Below are 17,239 nucleotides of genomic sequence, written 5' to 3'. Positions count from 1 at the left end.
TGTGTATGTCACTATGTCCCTGTATGCAGTGCCAACAGCTCACATGAGACTAACATAACCCGAGACTAACGTCACAGAAGGTACGCAGAGACTGGCGTCACCACAGCTTATGTCACGGACAGAACGGCCCATACAAGGAGATATGCACGTGGTGTCGCGTTTGATACCATGCGAAGTGAACACCGCAGGTTTGTAGATTAAAGTTGGATTTTTTGGGGGGATTTCTTTTTTTAAGATACAGGAATAACAAGACAAAACAAAAACAAACAAATGGCAGATCAAGAGTCTTCCCAAAACCTCCCGCTGGCCAGGCCTCTCCTCTCCCCGTCTCCCCTCTCACCTCCACGTGGGTGGTGCTCTGGGCGTCGCATTCGTCCGACAGCGTGAGGCGGAAGGAGCGGCGAGGCCTCTGCTCCTCGCGAGGAACCTTCCAGATGAGGAGACCCGCCGGGGAGAGCTGCACCTCCTCCTCCTCCTCCTCCTCCATGGTCTCTCCGTCCTCCTTCTGCCCCTGGTCCTCCTCTAGCTGGAAGAGGAGCGCGGAGCCCTCGGGGTCGGAGGCAGAGAACTGGAAGACAAAGTTCTCCCCGGGGAACGTCCTGAGGAGGCCCGCGGGACGGTGGAAGGTCGGGGGTTCATTCACTGAGGGGAGGGGAGAGGATAAGAGGGATGATAGGAGATAAGAGAACAGGAAAGGAGAGAGGACGCTGTCAGTGCGTGTTGTTTGTCGTTAACCTCTTAAGCTCTATATACTTTGTTGACTGGAATCCACCAGGGCTCCATCCTAGGTCTTCTAGTATTTCCCTCTAAACCTATAAGCTCACAAACGCGTTGCAACGCGATGCTTTGTGAGCTCGCAGGTCTTGTGAGTTTGTAGACTTGTAGAAGTTGTTAGGCCCAATGAGGGATTATTTTGGACACACACTTTAGGGTTAGGGTTAACATAAAATTCTGAAAACAACTTGATTTGTTAGTCGGGGAAGAAAACAATTTGAAAATGTCTGCAGGTCTGTTTTACGCCAATGTTGACAATAATTTCCCATGTAAAAACAAGCCAAATACAGGCCCCAAAGAGAGTGAACACAGGTGTATTTGTTGTCTAATGTTAAGTCCTTTTATCAAGAGCTGGCTAGCTGAGTCAGTCATCTCTCTGTAGGGTGTGTAGAGGAAAAAGCAGGGGATCTAATATAGAGCCTTGTTAATTCTGTCAACTAAGTATGGGGATTAAGAGGTTAAAACATAATGTAAAAAAAATAAACATTTAGTATTTTTTCCGGTGAATTTATACCCCCTAATGTCCACCCACCCCCCTCTATGGGATCTCACAGGCACGTGCCTATAATCCCTGCGCATTAACACGTGCCACACTTCTTACAGCCCGGAACAGACCACCCGGAAGAACGTGCTAGTATAACTATCTCATGTTATTTTCTTGTATCAAAGTAATTGCTGCCTAGAGAATGATTTGTGTGTGCGTGTGTGTGTGTGTGTGTGTGTGTGTGTGTGTGTGTGTGTGTGTGTGTGTGTGTGTGTGTGTGTGTGTGTGTGTGTGTGCGTGCGTGCGTGTGTGTGTTTGCATGCGCGCGTGTTTTATGAAGATGCTTTTCCTGTATTTATGCATTTCCTCATGGGCCAGATCAAACTTGTGGCCCGCTTTAAAAAACGGAGGCCGGACATCCACTCCCCCCCCTATTCCACCCACGCACCCATGATCTAAAAGGTCCCCCAGCTCTCCTGTGCAGCAGTCATTAGTGTGTCATTAAGCAGGATGGGATATCCGTCCTCGTGTTGTCCTGCTCCTCTCTCAGCAAGGAGCACATCAAAAGGCAACAGACCACAGAGGCCATCTGCCTGGGAAGGGAAGGGATGAGATGAGATGGGACGGGCTCCCCCAACAAGCCCTGGCCTGCAGGCCTGCCTTCACACACGTCAAAGCCCAGTCTGTTGTCTCTTAAGCAGGGGTCTTCAACATTTTCAGGCCAAGGACCCCAGTCCCCCACAACCTTATCATAGATTCCATATAGTTTAATTGTTTGACAGCACGTCCATCAGTATATTTTGGATTCATGTCAATGTGTGTTTTCAGATATTTAACCACTTGAACCGTCAATACTTAATCAACTTGACCTTTCACAGTACTTAGTCTGCTCTTTTCCCCCTCCAAAGCTCTTTGCCAAAAAATAGCCGATCTACAAGCTCACAACGCCTCGCGCTGTGAGCTTGTAGATCTGCTATTTTTGGCTAAAGTTCTCTGAATATGGTTGCTAGTGATTAATATAAAAAAGGGGGAAAAAACAGGTTTCTTTCTATCACACAAAGATTTGGAGGACCCTCTAGGGGTCCCGGACCCCCTGTTGAAGACCCCTGCTCTTAAGCATTGGAACACGAGCAGAGTTAAGCTGCCCTGTTCCCCAGTCTGCTGTCTCTTTAATGCAGTATTAATATTAGTAATAATTCAGTAGATTCAATAAATGAGATGAAATGATATGAGATATACTTTATTAATCCCCGAAGGGAAATTCAGGTGTTGCGGCCGCATAGCGTGACAATACATAGTTAAACTACGGGTCAAAATGGACACAACAAACAGGACACAAACACAAAAGTAGTGGGTCGATCCATGACTCTGTGCATGAGGGAGAGGGTTCTTATACATGCAAATTGTACAGTCTGGTGGCAGTTGGCAAGAAAGAACGTTTATGCCGCTCCATGTGCATTTTCGGGCATAAAACACCCAATTTTGTACTAAGAAAGAAAGAAATGACGATGTTCCGCATAGGGATGTCACCGAATAATCGATTTTCGAATATTCGTTCCATTAATCAATATTCGATTTTAATATTTCATAATCGAAAATCGAAAAAATATTAATATTTTTTTTTTTTTCGTTTTTTTTTTTTTATACTATTTTTTGGCTTAGTTAGTTAGTTTAAACCAAAATATAGAATATAGGCTAACAATAGTATTAATGATAATAGTAAATGGCCATTGATTTATTATTCACACCAGCACCAACTGTAAACTGTGTAGAGTGAAGGAGCACAGCAGAGTGGCAGCTGCCTGCTACACACTCTCCTCCCCCCCTGTCTCAGACACAGGTGTGATTGATTCAGGCTTGATTGTTTGGTACTTGGTGGCCATCATCAAAGAAAAGGGAAAACAGCGCCCTCTGTATTGTAAAGCATCACAAAATCTGTTCTTGAGAGATTAGGTGAACAGTACACTGGCACACTAAAAAGAAAGATGAAGAGTAGTAGTTAGGCTACCAATTACCTGAAGAGCCATGTTGTACATATGTAAATGTGCATTGAACTCCAGTAAAAAAAAAAAAACGAAAAACAGAAGATTTTTCTTTTTTTTTTTTTTTTAATAAAAAAATAATAATAATAATTAATTATCGATTTTCGAATAATATTCGAATATTGCTATAGAATAATCGATTTTGATAAAGGTCCATTTTTGACATCCCTAGTTCCGCATGGCCATGTGCTTCTTGTTTACATCTTGGCCACATGGTGTGTTCCAGTTGCCGGTGAGAATAGGGTAAAAATCCTACCCAGTGTGAAGTGTGAGTTAATTTCATTAAGTGTCCCGCGAAGCTTGGCCAATGTGGGATGGGGCGGGACATACAGATGCGGGACATATAGTACATACATACATACAGAGCCAGATGTAGTAGAGGTTAGCACATCTCAAAAACACAGTAAAACAATTGGTAGAGGAATATGAATTAATGAATGAATACCTGCCAGTTGATGTGTTAATTACAGCCTGGCTAGCAACGATTGTGTTAAATAAAAATCAAACCTCGGTTCGAAGTGAAGCGGTGGACAGATAAAACCTCTATTCTGAATGTATTTGGAGAGCCGGTATGACAGTTGGTATAATAGGTTGAAGGCCAAATTATCATGTGAAGCTTGACCAATCCTCAAAGTATCCATTCATCTGACCGGGAGGGACACCGCACACATATTCTGGATGTACAGGACATATAAAGCCTATTCATTCTGAACTGAAATGACCATATATGGACATGGGAAACACATTACGACACCTATTGGTTCTGGACTGATATTTTGCACGTACAGGACAGGAAAACCTGTTCATCCTGGCCTGGACTGACCATATAAGGTAATAAGGGACCGGAAATTCTGTTTTTGAAAAAGCCTGTTCATTCTGGACTGAAGTGACCTTATATGGGCGTGATACACACAAAGCCATTCATTGGAAGCGGTTTCCACCGCTTCAAAAACATTGCACCTTGGACACTACATTTCTAGGGGCTCTTGGGAACAAAATGTACACGAATATTCTGACTATTTCAGTAAATGTACATTGCAATTTGCACTTTTAAATACTATGAGTATTTACTTTGTTCACCACTGGTCTGGGTTTGATAGGCTATGGTGATCAATTTGCCATATTTGGGTGGTGTATACGACATTATGACATACAACAGGTCATCGGCTTTGATGATTGGCCAGGTTCTGCGTGGCGTTTGTGCTGCGGCATCAATATAAGCAGCAGGTGGCTCTTATTTCATGTTGATGTCGGAGTCAGAAATGTTCTACTGGACGGTTAATAAGAAAAGGCCAGATGATGGGCATGGCGGATATGCAACGATCTCTGTGGAGGACAAGGTGTACCTATTTGATCAGCAGGGCGTACACGTCCTCAACACTGTGTCGTTGCGCTGGTCGACGTTGCGCCCGACGGGACCAGAATGGTTAAACAACATGGAGGCGGGCGCGACAGCTGTGCTCATGGAAGACGCCGTCCTCATTTGGGGGGGTCTCCTTAGCGGCAAGAATCTTTGTGTGTTCGACGTCACTGCCCATAAATGGTTAGCGTGCGGGACTTCCGGGTCTATTCTAGAGAATATGGTGTGCCACTCTGCCTGTGTCTTGGGGAAGGTAATGTTTATTCATGGAGGATTTACCATTCTGAATGGAAAAAGTAGGGACGTCTACAAGCTGGACATCAACACAATGGTCTGGTCTCTAATTGACGCCAGAGGCACGCCACCTCCTGCCACATCATGTCACTCCGCCACCATCATCGGAACAAAGATATTTGTATTTGGGGGCCAGGAACAGAGTCAGCGCTATGTCAAAGACATCCGAGTGTTTGACACAGAGACCAACTGCTGGCTGAGCACACCTACTGCACAGCTTCTTCCAGAACAACGCTGCAGTCATGCAGCCTTTGTCTACAACAGAGAGCTGTACATATACGGTGGCTGCGACTTGAACCAGGACTTTGATGATCTGTGGAAATTCAATCCAGAGACCTTCTCCTGGAAAGAGGTCCAAACCAAAGGGAAAGGCCCGGGTCCAGTGAATAATGCGTGCTGTAGCGTGGTGGGAGATCTCGCTATCCTTGTCGGAGGAAGTGATAAGTCCACAAAGTTCCGTGATGACATGTACATCTTAGATTTAAATCCCAGTCTTAAAACGTTATGCAAGACGGCGGTTATTCGGAGCGGTCTGGAACAGTCGGACCTCCCGCGCAACATCAAGTGGGAACTGGCAACCATGAGCCAAGACGGGAAAAGGACAACAGCGCAATAAGGGTGACCTAAGAGATAATAGTCAGGGACCCACCCCTAGAGGATGTGAGATGACCTGTGATTTTCTGCCGTACTTTTTATTTCTGTTTTATCTATTAGTTTAGTCATTAAGGTCCACAGAATGAGAGGCCTGCTCTGCCGGAAGCATTGCGAAAAAAAAGTTATGGCCAATTGTATATTCACTCTCCCATTACACTGCGACTACACAGGAAAATAATTTTTTTTTAAAAAGAAAAGAAATCTGCTTTAAGTAGCATGTGAGGGGTCAAACTGGGGGTTCATGATTCTGAATCCATTGCAAGCATTTGTTTTGCATGAAAAACATTCCTTGGGCTACATTTCGACCCCAGAAAATGGTGAAAAGTGATGAGAAGGAGGAATCCATGGCCGCACAAACAACGGTGCACATTTTGATTCCATGGAGGTATAGTTTGATGCACTCTGAGTCTGTACACTCTCCGCTCTCACTGAACTGACAGCACATACTTTGTTCTCCGTATATTGCACTGCAGTAATCTCATCCCAGGTCATTGTTATCTACTCAGTAGATACTGATCAGCGGTGAGTACGGGTCTTGTCGCATCCACTCTGGTATTTTATATACATAATAATGATAAACAGACCTGAGGTCAGAGAATATAGAATCAGAACCGACCCTGGTCCGAGTGATTGTGTTAAAATAATCCCGGGTCCTGTCAGGTTTTGGAATCTGGGCACTGTCAAGTAACCCGACTTCGCCACATGGTGGCGGTATCGAGTTCCCAATCCAGCCTCCATCTTGAACAGCTCAAGGATTGGAGCTATACAAACCAATATCTCAAATATATCAAACCAATCAGCGGAAGCTACGGGCGGGATCTTAGCGAGAGCAGGTGTGACGCCATCGAGAAGCGCCTGTTGCACTGCAGTTCTTTCACTATTCATCGTGGCTGATATGCCACTGTTAGGCCCATATCCAGGCATTGTGGTGGAAAATGTCCGGCAGCCTGTCCACAGCTGGTGTGTGTTCCCCTAGAGAGAGAGAGACGCGCAACCTCGCATGAAAAACAGGCATGCGTTTAGTGTTTACTTTCCTGCTGCTGCTGCCGCAGCTACTATACGTCTTGTTGACATGTCAATATGATTGGTTGGAGTTAGCATGCACAGACTGTGATAGACAGATGGCCCCATCCAAGCCTTCAGCGGTTGGTCACTGAGCGTTCCAAATGGAGCCTGGATTGGAGTCAGGTTAACCAGGAAGAGCACAACTTGGAATATCCTCACCGCCCACTAGTGGGCCCTGTCCCACAGGTTGAGAATCACTGCATTAGGCCACAGACCCCCATTTGATACCTTTATTTGTACTTGTGCCAACAGAGCATGCAAGTACTGTGCTGTCTGCATCTGCCTGTCTGATTCCCTCCAACAGTACAAAGGCAGGGCCTTTAGCCAATGAGGGATCAGCGTTCTTGGTGACATCACCATCAACAAGTGCGACCTGATATAAAAAACAAGGCTCAAGTTGGCACCTCGACAGATTGCTAACTTGTCCACCTACATGCATACAGACAGCACTGAAGAGCACCGATCGCAGTACTTGCATGCTCTGCTGGTCCACAAGTAGGCCAAATATGGCCACAAAAGTGCACAAGACGCAAGTTGTCACCTCGACAGAGTGCAGTCTAGTTTATCTCTGGGACCCCCGATCTACACTGTAAAACCCTCAGGGTTCATTTAACTCAGAGTGTACAAATGGAACCATTATACCTTGATTGAGCGACCAGGAGAACTTGGAGGCGTCGGGGTCACAGATGAGACAGGGGCTGGTGAGACTGGAGTCTCCCTCTGCAAAGCACATCCCGTCTATCGTACATGTCCTCTCCTGAGAGAGAGAGACAGCGAGAAACAGAGAGAGACAGAGACACAGAGAGAGAGAGAGACAGAGACAGAGGCAATGAGAGAGAGAGAGTGCGACAAATGGAAAGACAGGAAAGAGGAGAAAAAAATTGTTGGAGGAGTCGTGATGATGCATCACATTTTTTAATCATTAACCACAGAACTTAAAAAAAAAGTTAACACCTCGCCCATCTATTCACCAATGTTAGGACCCAATGGCTAATACTCCAAATACAGGACATCTTCGCTTTATAAGCTGGAATATTAAGGGAATCCATAACCCGATAAAGCGAAGTAGGGTCTTTGCTCACCTAAAATCTCTGAGCTCAGACATAATGTTTTTACAGGAGACTCATTTGGGCCTTAGTGATCATGCAAAGCTAAAGAAAGCCTGGATAGGCCAAATCTTCTGCTCTAAGAATGACAGTAGGACACGAGGTACAGCTATCCTAATCCGAAGAGGTGTTCCATTTGTCCCACAACAGACTATAGCTGACTCTAAGGGGAGATATGTGGTAGTGACAGGTACTCTTTATGGCACCTGTGTGGCCCTAGCTAATATATACGGTCCCAATTGGGACGACCCAGCCTTTTTCACTAAATTCATAGCAATACTCCCTGACCTTAATAAATACCAGCTCTATTGGGGAGGGGACTTTAATCTTGTTCTAGGACCTCAACAAGACAGATCTAATCCCAAACCGAATAGTAAGATCTCAAGAGCCGGAGCTGTTATTCAGTCATTTATAGAAGCGTATGCATTATTTGACCCATGGCGGAAAAACAACCCTGCTACTAAACAATATTCATTCTTCTCACCTGTGCATCATTCGTACAGTAGGATTGATTTTTTCCTGTTAGATAATAGAACTCTCCCTCTAGTAAAGGACAGTAAATACAATAGCATCGTCATATCTGACCATAGTCCGGTACAACTGGACATTAACTTCCCAGAATGCGTCAGACCCCAACGCACCTGGAGGTTTGATCCTATGATGCTGTCTAGAGAATCCTTTAAAAAGCTAATTTCTCAACAGATTGATTTCTTCTTGGAAATAAACCAGACTCCTGACATGTCGCTATCTATAGTATGGGAGGCTCTTAAAGCTTTTCTTAGAGGCCAGATCATATCCTATACAGCCCACGAGAGGAAAAAATACAAACAACGCTTGAACGACTTGACTGACAAAATAGCAGAAGTGGACCGTTTATATGCAGACGCCCCAACACCTGAACTCTACAGAGAAAAACTACTGTTAAAGACAGAACATGATAGCCTCACTATTAAGAACACAGAGAGGCTGTTCTTCAAATCTAAACAGAAATTTTACGAACATGGTGAAAAATCTGGAAAATTATTAGCGCATCAGATAAGACAGGCGGCAGCTAATAGCGCCATCCCTGAAATCATAACGGCAACAGGGGAGAAGACCACTAATCCAATAGAAATAAATGACCAGTTTAAACAATTTTATACAACCCTCTATACATCAGAACCACCTGCTGACCCACTAAGTGTCGAAGCGTTCTTAGACGGCTTAATTATACCAGAGATTTCTCCAGAGGAACAAAAGTGGATAGATAAAGAGATATCGGCAGCCGAAGTTCTAAAAGCAATCAAATCAATGCAGAGTGGCAAAGCGCCGGGGCCTGATGGCTTTTCGATCGAAATATATAAGGAATTCGCTGATAAATTAGCTCCGATTCTCAGTCAATTATACATGGAAATATTTGAGCAGTGTCACCTACCTCAAACTATGACGCAGGCCATCATATCGGTACTGCTTAAAAAAGACAAAGACCCCTTATCATGCGGCTCCTACCGTCCAATAAGCTTGTTAAATTGTGACTACAAAATCCTCACTAAAATATTAGCCACCCGTATTGAATCGGTGATTCCATCAGTAATTTCTCATGATCAAACAGGTTTTATTCCAGGCCGTCAGTCATTTTACAACATGCGTCGCTTGTTTAACATCCTATATACACCCCATTCTGAAAATCAGCCAAAGGTCACAAAGGTCACAGAGGTCGTGATCTCGCTTGACGCCGCCAAAGCATTCGACCGCGTTGAATGGCAGTATCTATTTACAGTTCTGGAGAGATTTGGGTTCGGTCCGTCGTTTCTAACCTGGATTAAAATAATATGTAAGTCACCCATGGCTGCTGTACGGACGAATAACAACATTTCTGATTATTTCCCACTTTATAGGTCCTGCAGGCAGGGTTGTGGACTCTCCCCATTCCTGTTCGATTTAGCGATTGAACCTCTCGCTATAGCTATTCGGACAGATGACGACATTAAGGGTATCTCTAGAGGGGGCAGAATTCATAAGCTATCGCTATATGCGGACGACCTACTTCTGTATATATCCAACCCGGCACAGTCGATACCAAAAGTATTACTTACTCTGGAGAACTTTGGCCACCTGTCAGGTTACAAGCTAAACTATTCAAAAAGTGTACTTTTTCCAATCACTCACACAGACGAAGTTTACTCCAATTTCCCATTTAAACTTGAACTTAAAGCATTCACTTATCTAGGAGTGAGAGTCACTAATACAATGGAGGAACTATATAATTATAATTTCAAAACGCTGACTGAACGAACAACACAAGACTTCAAGAGATGGTCGACACTACCGATTTCATTAGCTGGTCGCATTAATATAGTTAAAATGACAATTCTACCCAGATTTCTCTATCTCTTCCAAATGATCCCTATATTTATATCTAAAGCAACGTTTAAACAATTAGACAGATTAATTTCATCCTTTATTTGGAATAACAAGAACCCCAGAATGAAAAAAATGTATCTAGAAGTCCCTAGAGATGCTGGGGGCCTGGGATTACCCAACTTCCTCTGGTATTACTGGGCGGCGAATATTGCTAAGTTTCCATATTGGAGATACACATATGAACACGAGCAGGGCCCACACTGGGTTCACATGGAGTTACTATCCAAACCTCTGCCAATGCTCACCTCTCCTTTACCATTCGGCCAAATCACACAGCCCACAAACCCGGTGGTTAAATCCTCACTCAAAATATGGCTACAGTTTAGGAAACATTTTGAGTTGAGACAGCCAAGTAGGTTTCTCCCTGTGCTCAACAATCCTCTCTTCCCCCCATCTGTGATGGATAATGCATTTCAGTGTTGGCATCGGAATGGATTGGTGTTCTTTAGTGACCTGTTTCCGGATGATGCGTTCATCTCTTTTGAAACGCTTTGTGCAGATCACGATATACCCAGGACCCATCGCTTTAGGTTCTTTCAGATCCGTAGTTTCACCCAGAAAATGTTTACTTCATACCCATACATGCCACCCAAGAACCATTTGGATGTTATTCTAGAATTTCGCCCCTCCGACAAAAAACAAGTGTCTATGATTTATTCTTACATAGGTGACCTGAAACAGGTAACTTGGGATAAGGCGAAGACTGCCTGGGAGAGAGATCTGGGTGAAGAGTTTTCAGAGGAGATGTGGGAGAGCAGTCTACAACGCATTCACTCGTCTTCCATGTGCATACGCCATGGTCTGATTCAATTTAAAATACTACACAGACTCCACTATTCAGGGGAAAAGCTGGCCAGATTATTCAACATTCCGGACCCTGGCTGCCCGAGATGTAGCCAGACCCCAGCCTCATTAGGCCACTTGTTCTGGACATGCCCTAAGCTGGAGAACTACTGGAGAGAAATATTCGATATGCTCTCACGTATATGTGGAACAGAAATAACTCCTTCTTTCCACACAGCCATTTTTGGCATAATTCCCCCCGATTGCTCAGTCACACCACCTCAATCGAATGCGGTGGCATTTGCCTCCTTGCTGGCTCGCAGACTAATTCTTCTTAATTGGAAATCCAAAAAGCCGCCCTCTTTCTCACAGTGGCTGAAGGAGGTCCTCTCCTTCATACCGTTAGAGAAACTCAGGTATAAAGTCAAGGGAGCCAGCAAGAACTTTGTCCTAGCTTGGACCCCTCTTATTGCCTTTGCTGAGGAACATCCCTTTAACTAACTATCAGATTGTACTGTGCTTATCTACTCTGTCTTTTTGAAGCCACTGTTGTATGAAGGTGGCGGGAGTTGTCCCTGTCCAAGAGTGTAATATCCTGTCCTACTGCTTACGTTTGTTTTTGTTTTTATGTTTTGTTTGTATATTGTCTGTTTCTGTGTGTTTTTTTTAGCCTAGGGGGGGTGGGGCGGGTGGGTGGAAGGGGTTGTTTGTATGTGATGTTGTTGGGAAATTTGAAAATTGAAAAATAAAGTCATAAAAAAAAAAAAAAAAAAAAAAAGTTAAAGCAGTTTACAGAAAACCGATATAACCTGTATTTGGGGCAACATTTTTACTTTTCAGCAACAGGCTGATTTGTTCTCTCTCGTTCTCTCTCTCCCTCTCCCTCTCTCTCTCTCTCTCTCTCTCTCTCTCTCTTGCTGTCTCTTTCTCTCTCTCTCTCTCCCTGGAAATGCAGTATACTGTAACAAGACAGGATATGAGCTATAAATAATCTAACATAACATCTCTACCTCAGGTAATTCAATTTGATTCAACATTGGCAAGCACAGATTATCCCCTGGCATTCACACTGTGTGTGTGTGTGTGTGTGTGTGTGTGTGTGTGTGTGTGTGTGTGTGCGTGCGTGCGTGCGTGCGTGCGTGCGTGCGTGCGTGCGTGCGTGTGCACGCACGTTTGTGCGTGTGTGTGTGTGTGTGTGCAGGCTGTGTTTGTGCTAGGAGAGGTGCGTGTGTGCCTGGGGATTTTAAACAAGACATCTGCTCCACGTTGAACCAGGGAGGGAGAGAAGCATGTTCTGCTTATCTGCTTTGCTTGCTTGATACATCCAACATCTAGTAAGTGCTATCGCAGACATGGGCCTGCAGCGCGTCACACACTGACCATGCAACAACGCTCCGCTGCACATCAACGTTCAAACAACTGGTGACAACTGCACGCACTGCACGGGAGGTCTCCCATTTTAGCACCGCTTCCGCACATTTCGTTGCTGTTGGGTCGAAACCTCTCATCTCCATAACATAATATTACCTAAATGAATGTGTTATTATTACTTCGCAGAGCTACAATGTCACACAAACATTCTTTCCCTTCCTATAGCTGCGCCTTGGGTTGGCTCCCAGAGGTGTCAGTCGTGTCAGTCTGTTCGGCGCCAGTTGTGGGGGCCTAACAACCTTGTGCCGTTCCCATTTCTGATTTGGTCCAGCCATGTGACATAGTGCGCCATTTGTAGCATTCTTGTGTAGATGCCTCAACCAGACTCGAATGGCCTTGAGTCGGCTTTAGCAGCCTTCCCAACGTCCGGCACGCCGGCTCGCTCTGCGGTGCCTCTCGTTGCTCAAGCCCGCCAGAGGCTGCACGCCTCCGACATTGTAACTGTTTTTTCCCCCAACTAACTACTGCTGTAGTCTGTTCTCACAAACAGGCCTAAACATAACCTTATTCCTAATAAAATAATTCGCAATGCGTATTATGATAAATAAACAGTGCCACGAGAGGGATTCGATCCCGAGACGCAGGGATCGATACACTAATGTTTAACGTTGACGCCATGGTGCAATCTGGAATGGGAGGGCTTTTGTGAGTTATTTAAACCCGTTATTTAAACACGGTCCGCATCCAGGGCCCTTTCCTGCTGTGCTGTGAGCGTCCATGTCTCAGCAGTAATGACACCACTGTAGCCCCGTACAGCAGTACTGACAACACTGTAGCCCCGTACAGCAGTACTGACAACACTGTAGCCACGACAGCCACCTCTCGAGGTATAATCTTCCATGCCAGATTTCCTCTCTCCTCATCTCATGCGAGGCATTCCAGGCAATTAGCACCCGGACCTTCAGATCCTGTTATGTTCCGATGAAGCAGTCCAGAGACCGAGATATCTGAAGACTACCCTTGGGAACTGTCAACATTAACATGACATTCGGCATGGCGAGGGGAAAAAGGAGTGGCCAAGTATAGGCCCCTGGGGGACCCTGATTGACAGAGTATATACTGTATCTGTGGCTCTCTTATCTGTGGCCTTTATTGATGCGTGATGAGTTACTGTACCTTTAACTTACAGAGTCCTGAGGGAGAGGCGTCACAGATCTGGCACACGCCGTCGTAGATGGTCAACACCTTGGCCTGGCTGTACTGGGAGCCGTCGTTCGTCACCTGGACATAGGAAAGGGACGAGATTGGCGAGATTGGCAGGACGGATTCTGCTGCCATCTAGTTCAGTGTTTCTCAAACAGCTCAATACCCCAAGGGGGAAATAATGATGTCTTCCTGGAATCAAACTTACAAAACTACACTATGAAAGTATCCGCTTAAGCCCTATTTAATAGTGTAAATATTTTTTTTTTTTAAATGCATGAAATTCTTTTGAAATCACACCAGACAAAGGCAAAAACATAGTCTCCAGGCTTCAGCTGTCCGGCCTGCCTGATGGAGGCAAAAAGCTAATATATAGCACTGTATAGGGCTGTTTCTTGTATTAACAAACGGAACCCAGTGAACGATCGTCATGTTCAGGTCAACCCAGTTAAAGGACAACAGATGAGAGGGACCACCGTGGGAATTGGTCTAAATGTGATAATAATTACAATCAGACAGAGTGCTGCGGCAACATGTCTCATTACCTCGTGTGATGAAACAGAGTAGCGGAACACACACGACAAGTTGTGTTTAACTAATTAAACTCAAGATGCTTGCTGCTTTTCCTGGGCAGTCTGCTATTTTTAGACACTCTGAGAAAAGCCTCTGAGAAAAGCAGGCTGTTGTCCGGAGGAAACTGTAGATGCCAGGAAATCAAAGAAGCAGGTAGATTTTTTCTCTCTCTCTCGTTTAACATTAAAAGCAGTGAAATAGTCCCGGGGGTCCCCAAATGAATTTGGAGATGTCCCCAGACCCCAGATGATTAACTTAATGTGCACGACATGCACAACGTTTTCTTTTTTTTTTTATAAAAGAAACCAATGATTCTCTATGACTTCATGCACACCGGCTCAGAAAAGTGTCTGCGGCAGTGCGTTTCTTTCCCGATCTAACCCAGTTCGATTCGTGTGTCTTTTCACATGCGGTAAAAACTCATTTCCGGATCTGCAGTGCGGATTCTGCACACCAAATCCAAGGCGTTTTAATCATGTATCAAATGGAAAAAACGCAACCGGCCTGTGTGCAAAGCCCTTTAGGCTTTAGACCATTTATTACTGAATTACTGAAAAAAAAATCTATATAAAATGGTCAAACATGGTCCCACTTATTATGTAAGAACGAGGCAAAATGTTTGAAAATAGTCTGCAAAGTCACAACGCCTCGCATTGCGATCACAATATTTATCTGTGGAACGGAGTCAAACTAAATCTAAAGCCTACAATTCCAAGTGCATGTCAGAGAGGGAGGTCCCCAGTTGAAACTATTTTGGGGGGTCACAGCCTGAAAGGAGAGTTTGGACAAGGCAATTCTCTTGAATGCTGGCTTCAGGTATGGCATGGAAAGAGGGCATTTGCATTTCTTTCACCGTAGTAAAAACTGCATTCATGGTCTGGAGAGGGCCCTTTTTACAGACGGATAAAAGGGGCAGGGGCTCTAGCCCCCTTTGATGTCTGTGTGCACGTGCCTGGTCAGCGTTACCTGGATCTCCCAGCGCGCGTAGGGCTTGTCATCCATCATGAAGTCCTCTGTGTGGGCGGCCATGTTGCTCAGGGACGGAACGGCGCAGTCCAGAACCTTGGAGCTCAGGAAGGTGGCTCTGGTCCTCTGCTTCTCACCTGGAGACCACTCGCCGTTCATGTACTGCAGACCACACACGCACACGCACACACACACACACACACACACACACACACACACACACACACACACACACACACACACACACACACACACACACACACACACACACGTTCATGTACTGTGGACCACACACAGAACAGTCAATGTCTTAAAGGAGCTATAGTCAACTTTTTCTTGAAAAACGGATGCTAAAATAAAAATAATGTTTCGAAAATAGTTTATAAACAAATAAGCTTCATATATGTGTTTCTATTCAAAGATGACCACAAAAAGCATAAAATAATGATAAAATAATAATTTTGGCCATTGTCAGTGTCGGCCCTACAATGAAAAAGTTGACTATAGCTCCTTTAATCTTAAGGCTGCCAAAATATCTCTAGTGCTTTATAGACGTCGGACAAACAGACATAAAAACATGACAGTCCGGTGTCAGATGTAATGTTCATTGTTGAGGTGGTCTTGAGGAAAGGCCAGTCAGTTTGAGTTGTTGTTGTTGTTTTCCTGTAATGAATGAAATAATTTAAAAACTGCATTTTATATTTACCCGGGCTACAGTATCTGTCCAATATTAAGATTTGTTTACAAAGTGAGACAAATATGCAAAGCAAAACAAGAAATAAGGAAGGAAGGAAAATTATGTCTTTAAGTTTTTTTTGGGGTCCTTGGAGTGACACGCAGCAAAGGTCGCAGGGAACCCGCGACGCACTGTCAGGCTACATTGAGCCTAGGTGCCCGGACTGCTACACCAGCTGTCCGGGCCAACAAATGCTTTTTTTTTTTCACAGCATCGTAGCTATAGGGACCCCCTGGAACCCCATCAAGGACCCCTGGGGGTCAAGACTCCAGACATGTTTGGTGATGTTGTGAAGGGTCTTACTGTCAGTCTGGTAGCCAGACAGCTGAGGTCTGGGGACTGGATGAAGCCCAGGCCAAACACCCGGACACTGCGGCAGTCAAAGTGTCTGATGTCACACAGCCCTCTGTTCTCCAGGTCTGTCACCTCCACCGGCTGACCTATCAGGACACAAGAGACTACTGTCAGCCAATCCAAATCTGCAGGAGATATTATAGTCTGATCTATCAGGAGACGGATAATGCAATCAGCCAATCTGTATACAGTATGCAAGAGAGATTATACTGTAGTTTTTTCTGTCAAGAGACATAGGATACTGTCAACCATCCAGTGTCTGGAGGATAGACCAGTAAGACTTCCTAATCGGGAGATAAGCGACCGTCAGGTCGCATACACAAACTTTAGAAGGCATTGGTAGGCAATCAGCAGGGAATATGGGAAATGGGACAGATCCATGTTGATGACATGACTTCAGAGATACTGTGTACCTGTGCTTTGCGTGATTTTAGGGCAACATCTGTAGGAGAAGTGTCCAAAAATGTGTTTTGCAAAAATCTGCCTGATGGTGGCGCTAGATGGGACAGATGAATGTTGATGACATGACTGTAGAGATAATGTGTACCGCTTTGTGTGATTTTAGGGCAAAATCTGTAGGAGCAGTGTCCAAAAATGTGTTTTGTAAGAATCGGCCACATGGTGGCGCTAGAAGAGGGCCATGTGAGAAATGAGGGGTGGAGGTTGTGGTTTGGCCATCCAGTGTCTGGAGGATAGATTATATTTAGTCTGACCTATCAGGAGACAGGAATCTGTAACTTTCTTAAAACCTTTTGTCAATTTCTTAAGCTGCAGTGACACAGAATTGGAAGGCCCAACGACCTTCCGATTCCCAGTACCTACTCATCTACGAAAGCGATGAGTAGATATCTCAAAACTGACCGGTTGTTGAGTTTAGGAAACAAAAAAATTGTCCGGTTATGTTTTTGTTCCTACAAAAAAATAAAAAAATAAAAACATTATTTCAATTGATCCCCCCCTGAACTAACATTTTCAAAAGAATGCCATTAACTCTCCTACTGCCAGATTATTTATTTATTTATTGGGTCTGGTGCCATCAAAAGGCGGCTTACCTTTGCGACGTTATAGCAG

General features: G+C 44.6%; 1 protein-coding gene across 1 annotated transcript in view; it reads right to left on the bottom strand.

Annotated features, from left to right (window-relative positions):
• The window catches only part of LOC308280178 (von Willebrand factor D and EGF domain-containing protein), a gene marked incomplete at both ends in the record, with an annotated part of 83,611 nt that overhangs the window by 29,291 nt on the left and 37,081 nt on the right, over positions 1-17,239 (bottom strand). The window contains 5 exons of the mRNA XM_080720441.1: positions 341-642; positions 7,316-7,430; positions 13,513-13,617; positions 15,079-15,240; positions 16,118-16,254. Of these exons, the coding sequence (XP_080576567.1) occupies positions 341-642; positions 7,316-7,430; positions 13,513-13,617; positions 15,079-15,240; positions 16,118-16,254 (821 nt within the window). The remainder of the gene's footprint in view (positions 1-340; positions 643-7,315; positions 7,431-13,512; positions 13,618-15,078; positions 15,241-16,117; positions 16,255-17,239) is intronic.

The sequence above is a fragment of the Nannobrachium achirus genome, assembly GCF_963921795.1.
Source record: "Nannobrachium achirus genome assembly, chromosome: 24".
NCBI classification, from domain to species: domain Eukaryota; kingdom Metazoa; phylum Chordata; class Actinopteri; order Myctophiformes; family Myctophidae; genus Nannobrachium; species Nannobrachium achirus.
Note: the sequence above shows the minus strand (reverse complement) of the source record. Positions and strands in the feature narration are given on the sequence as shown.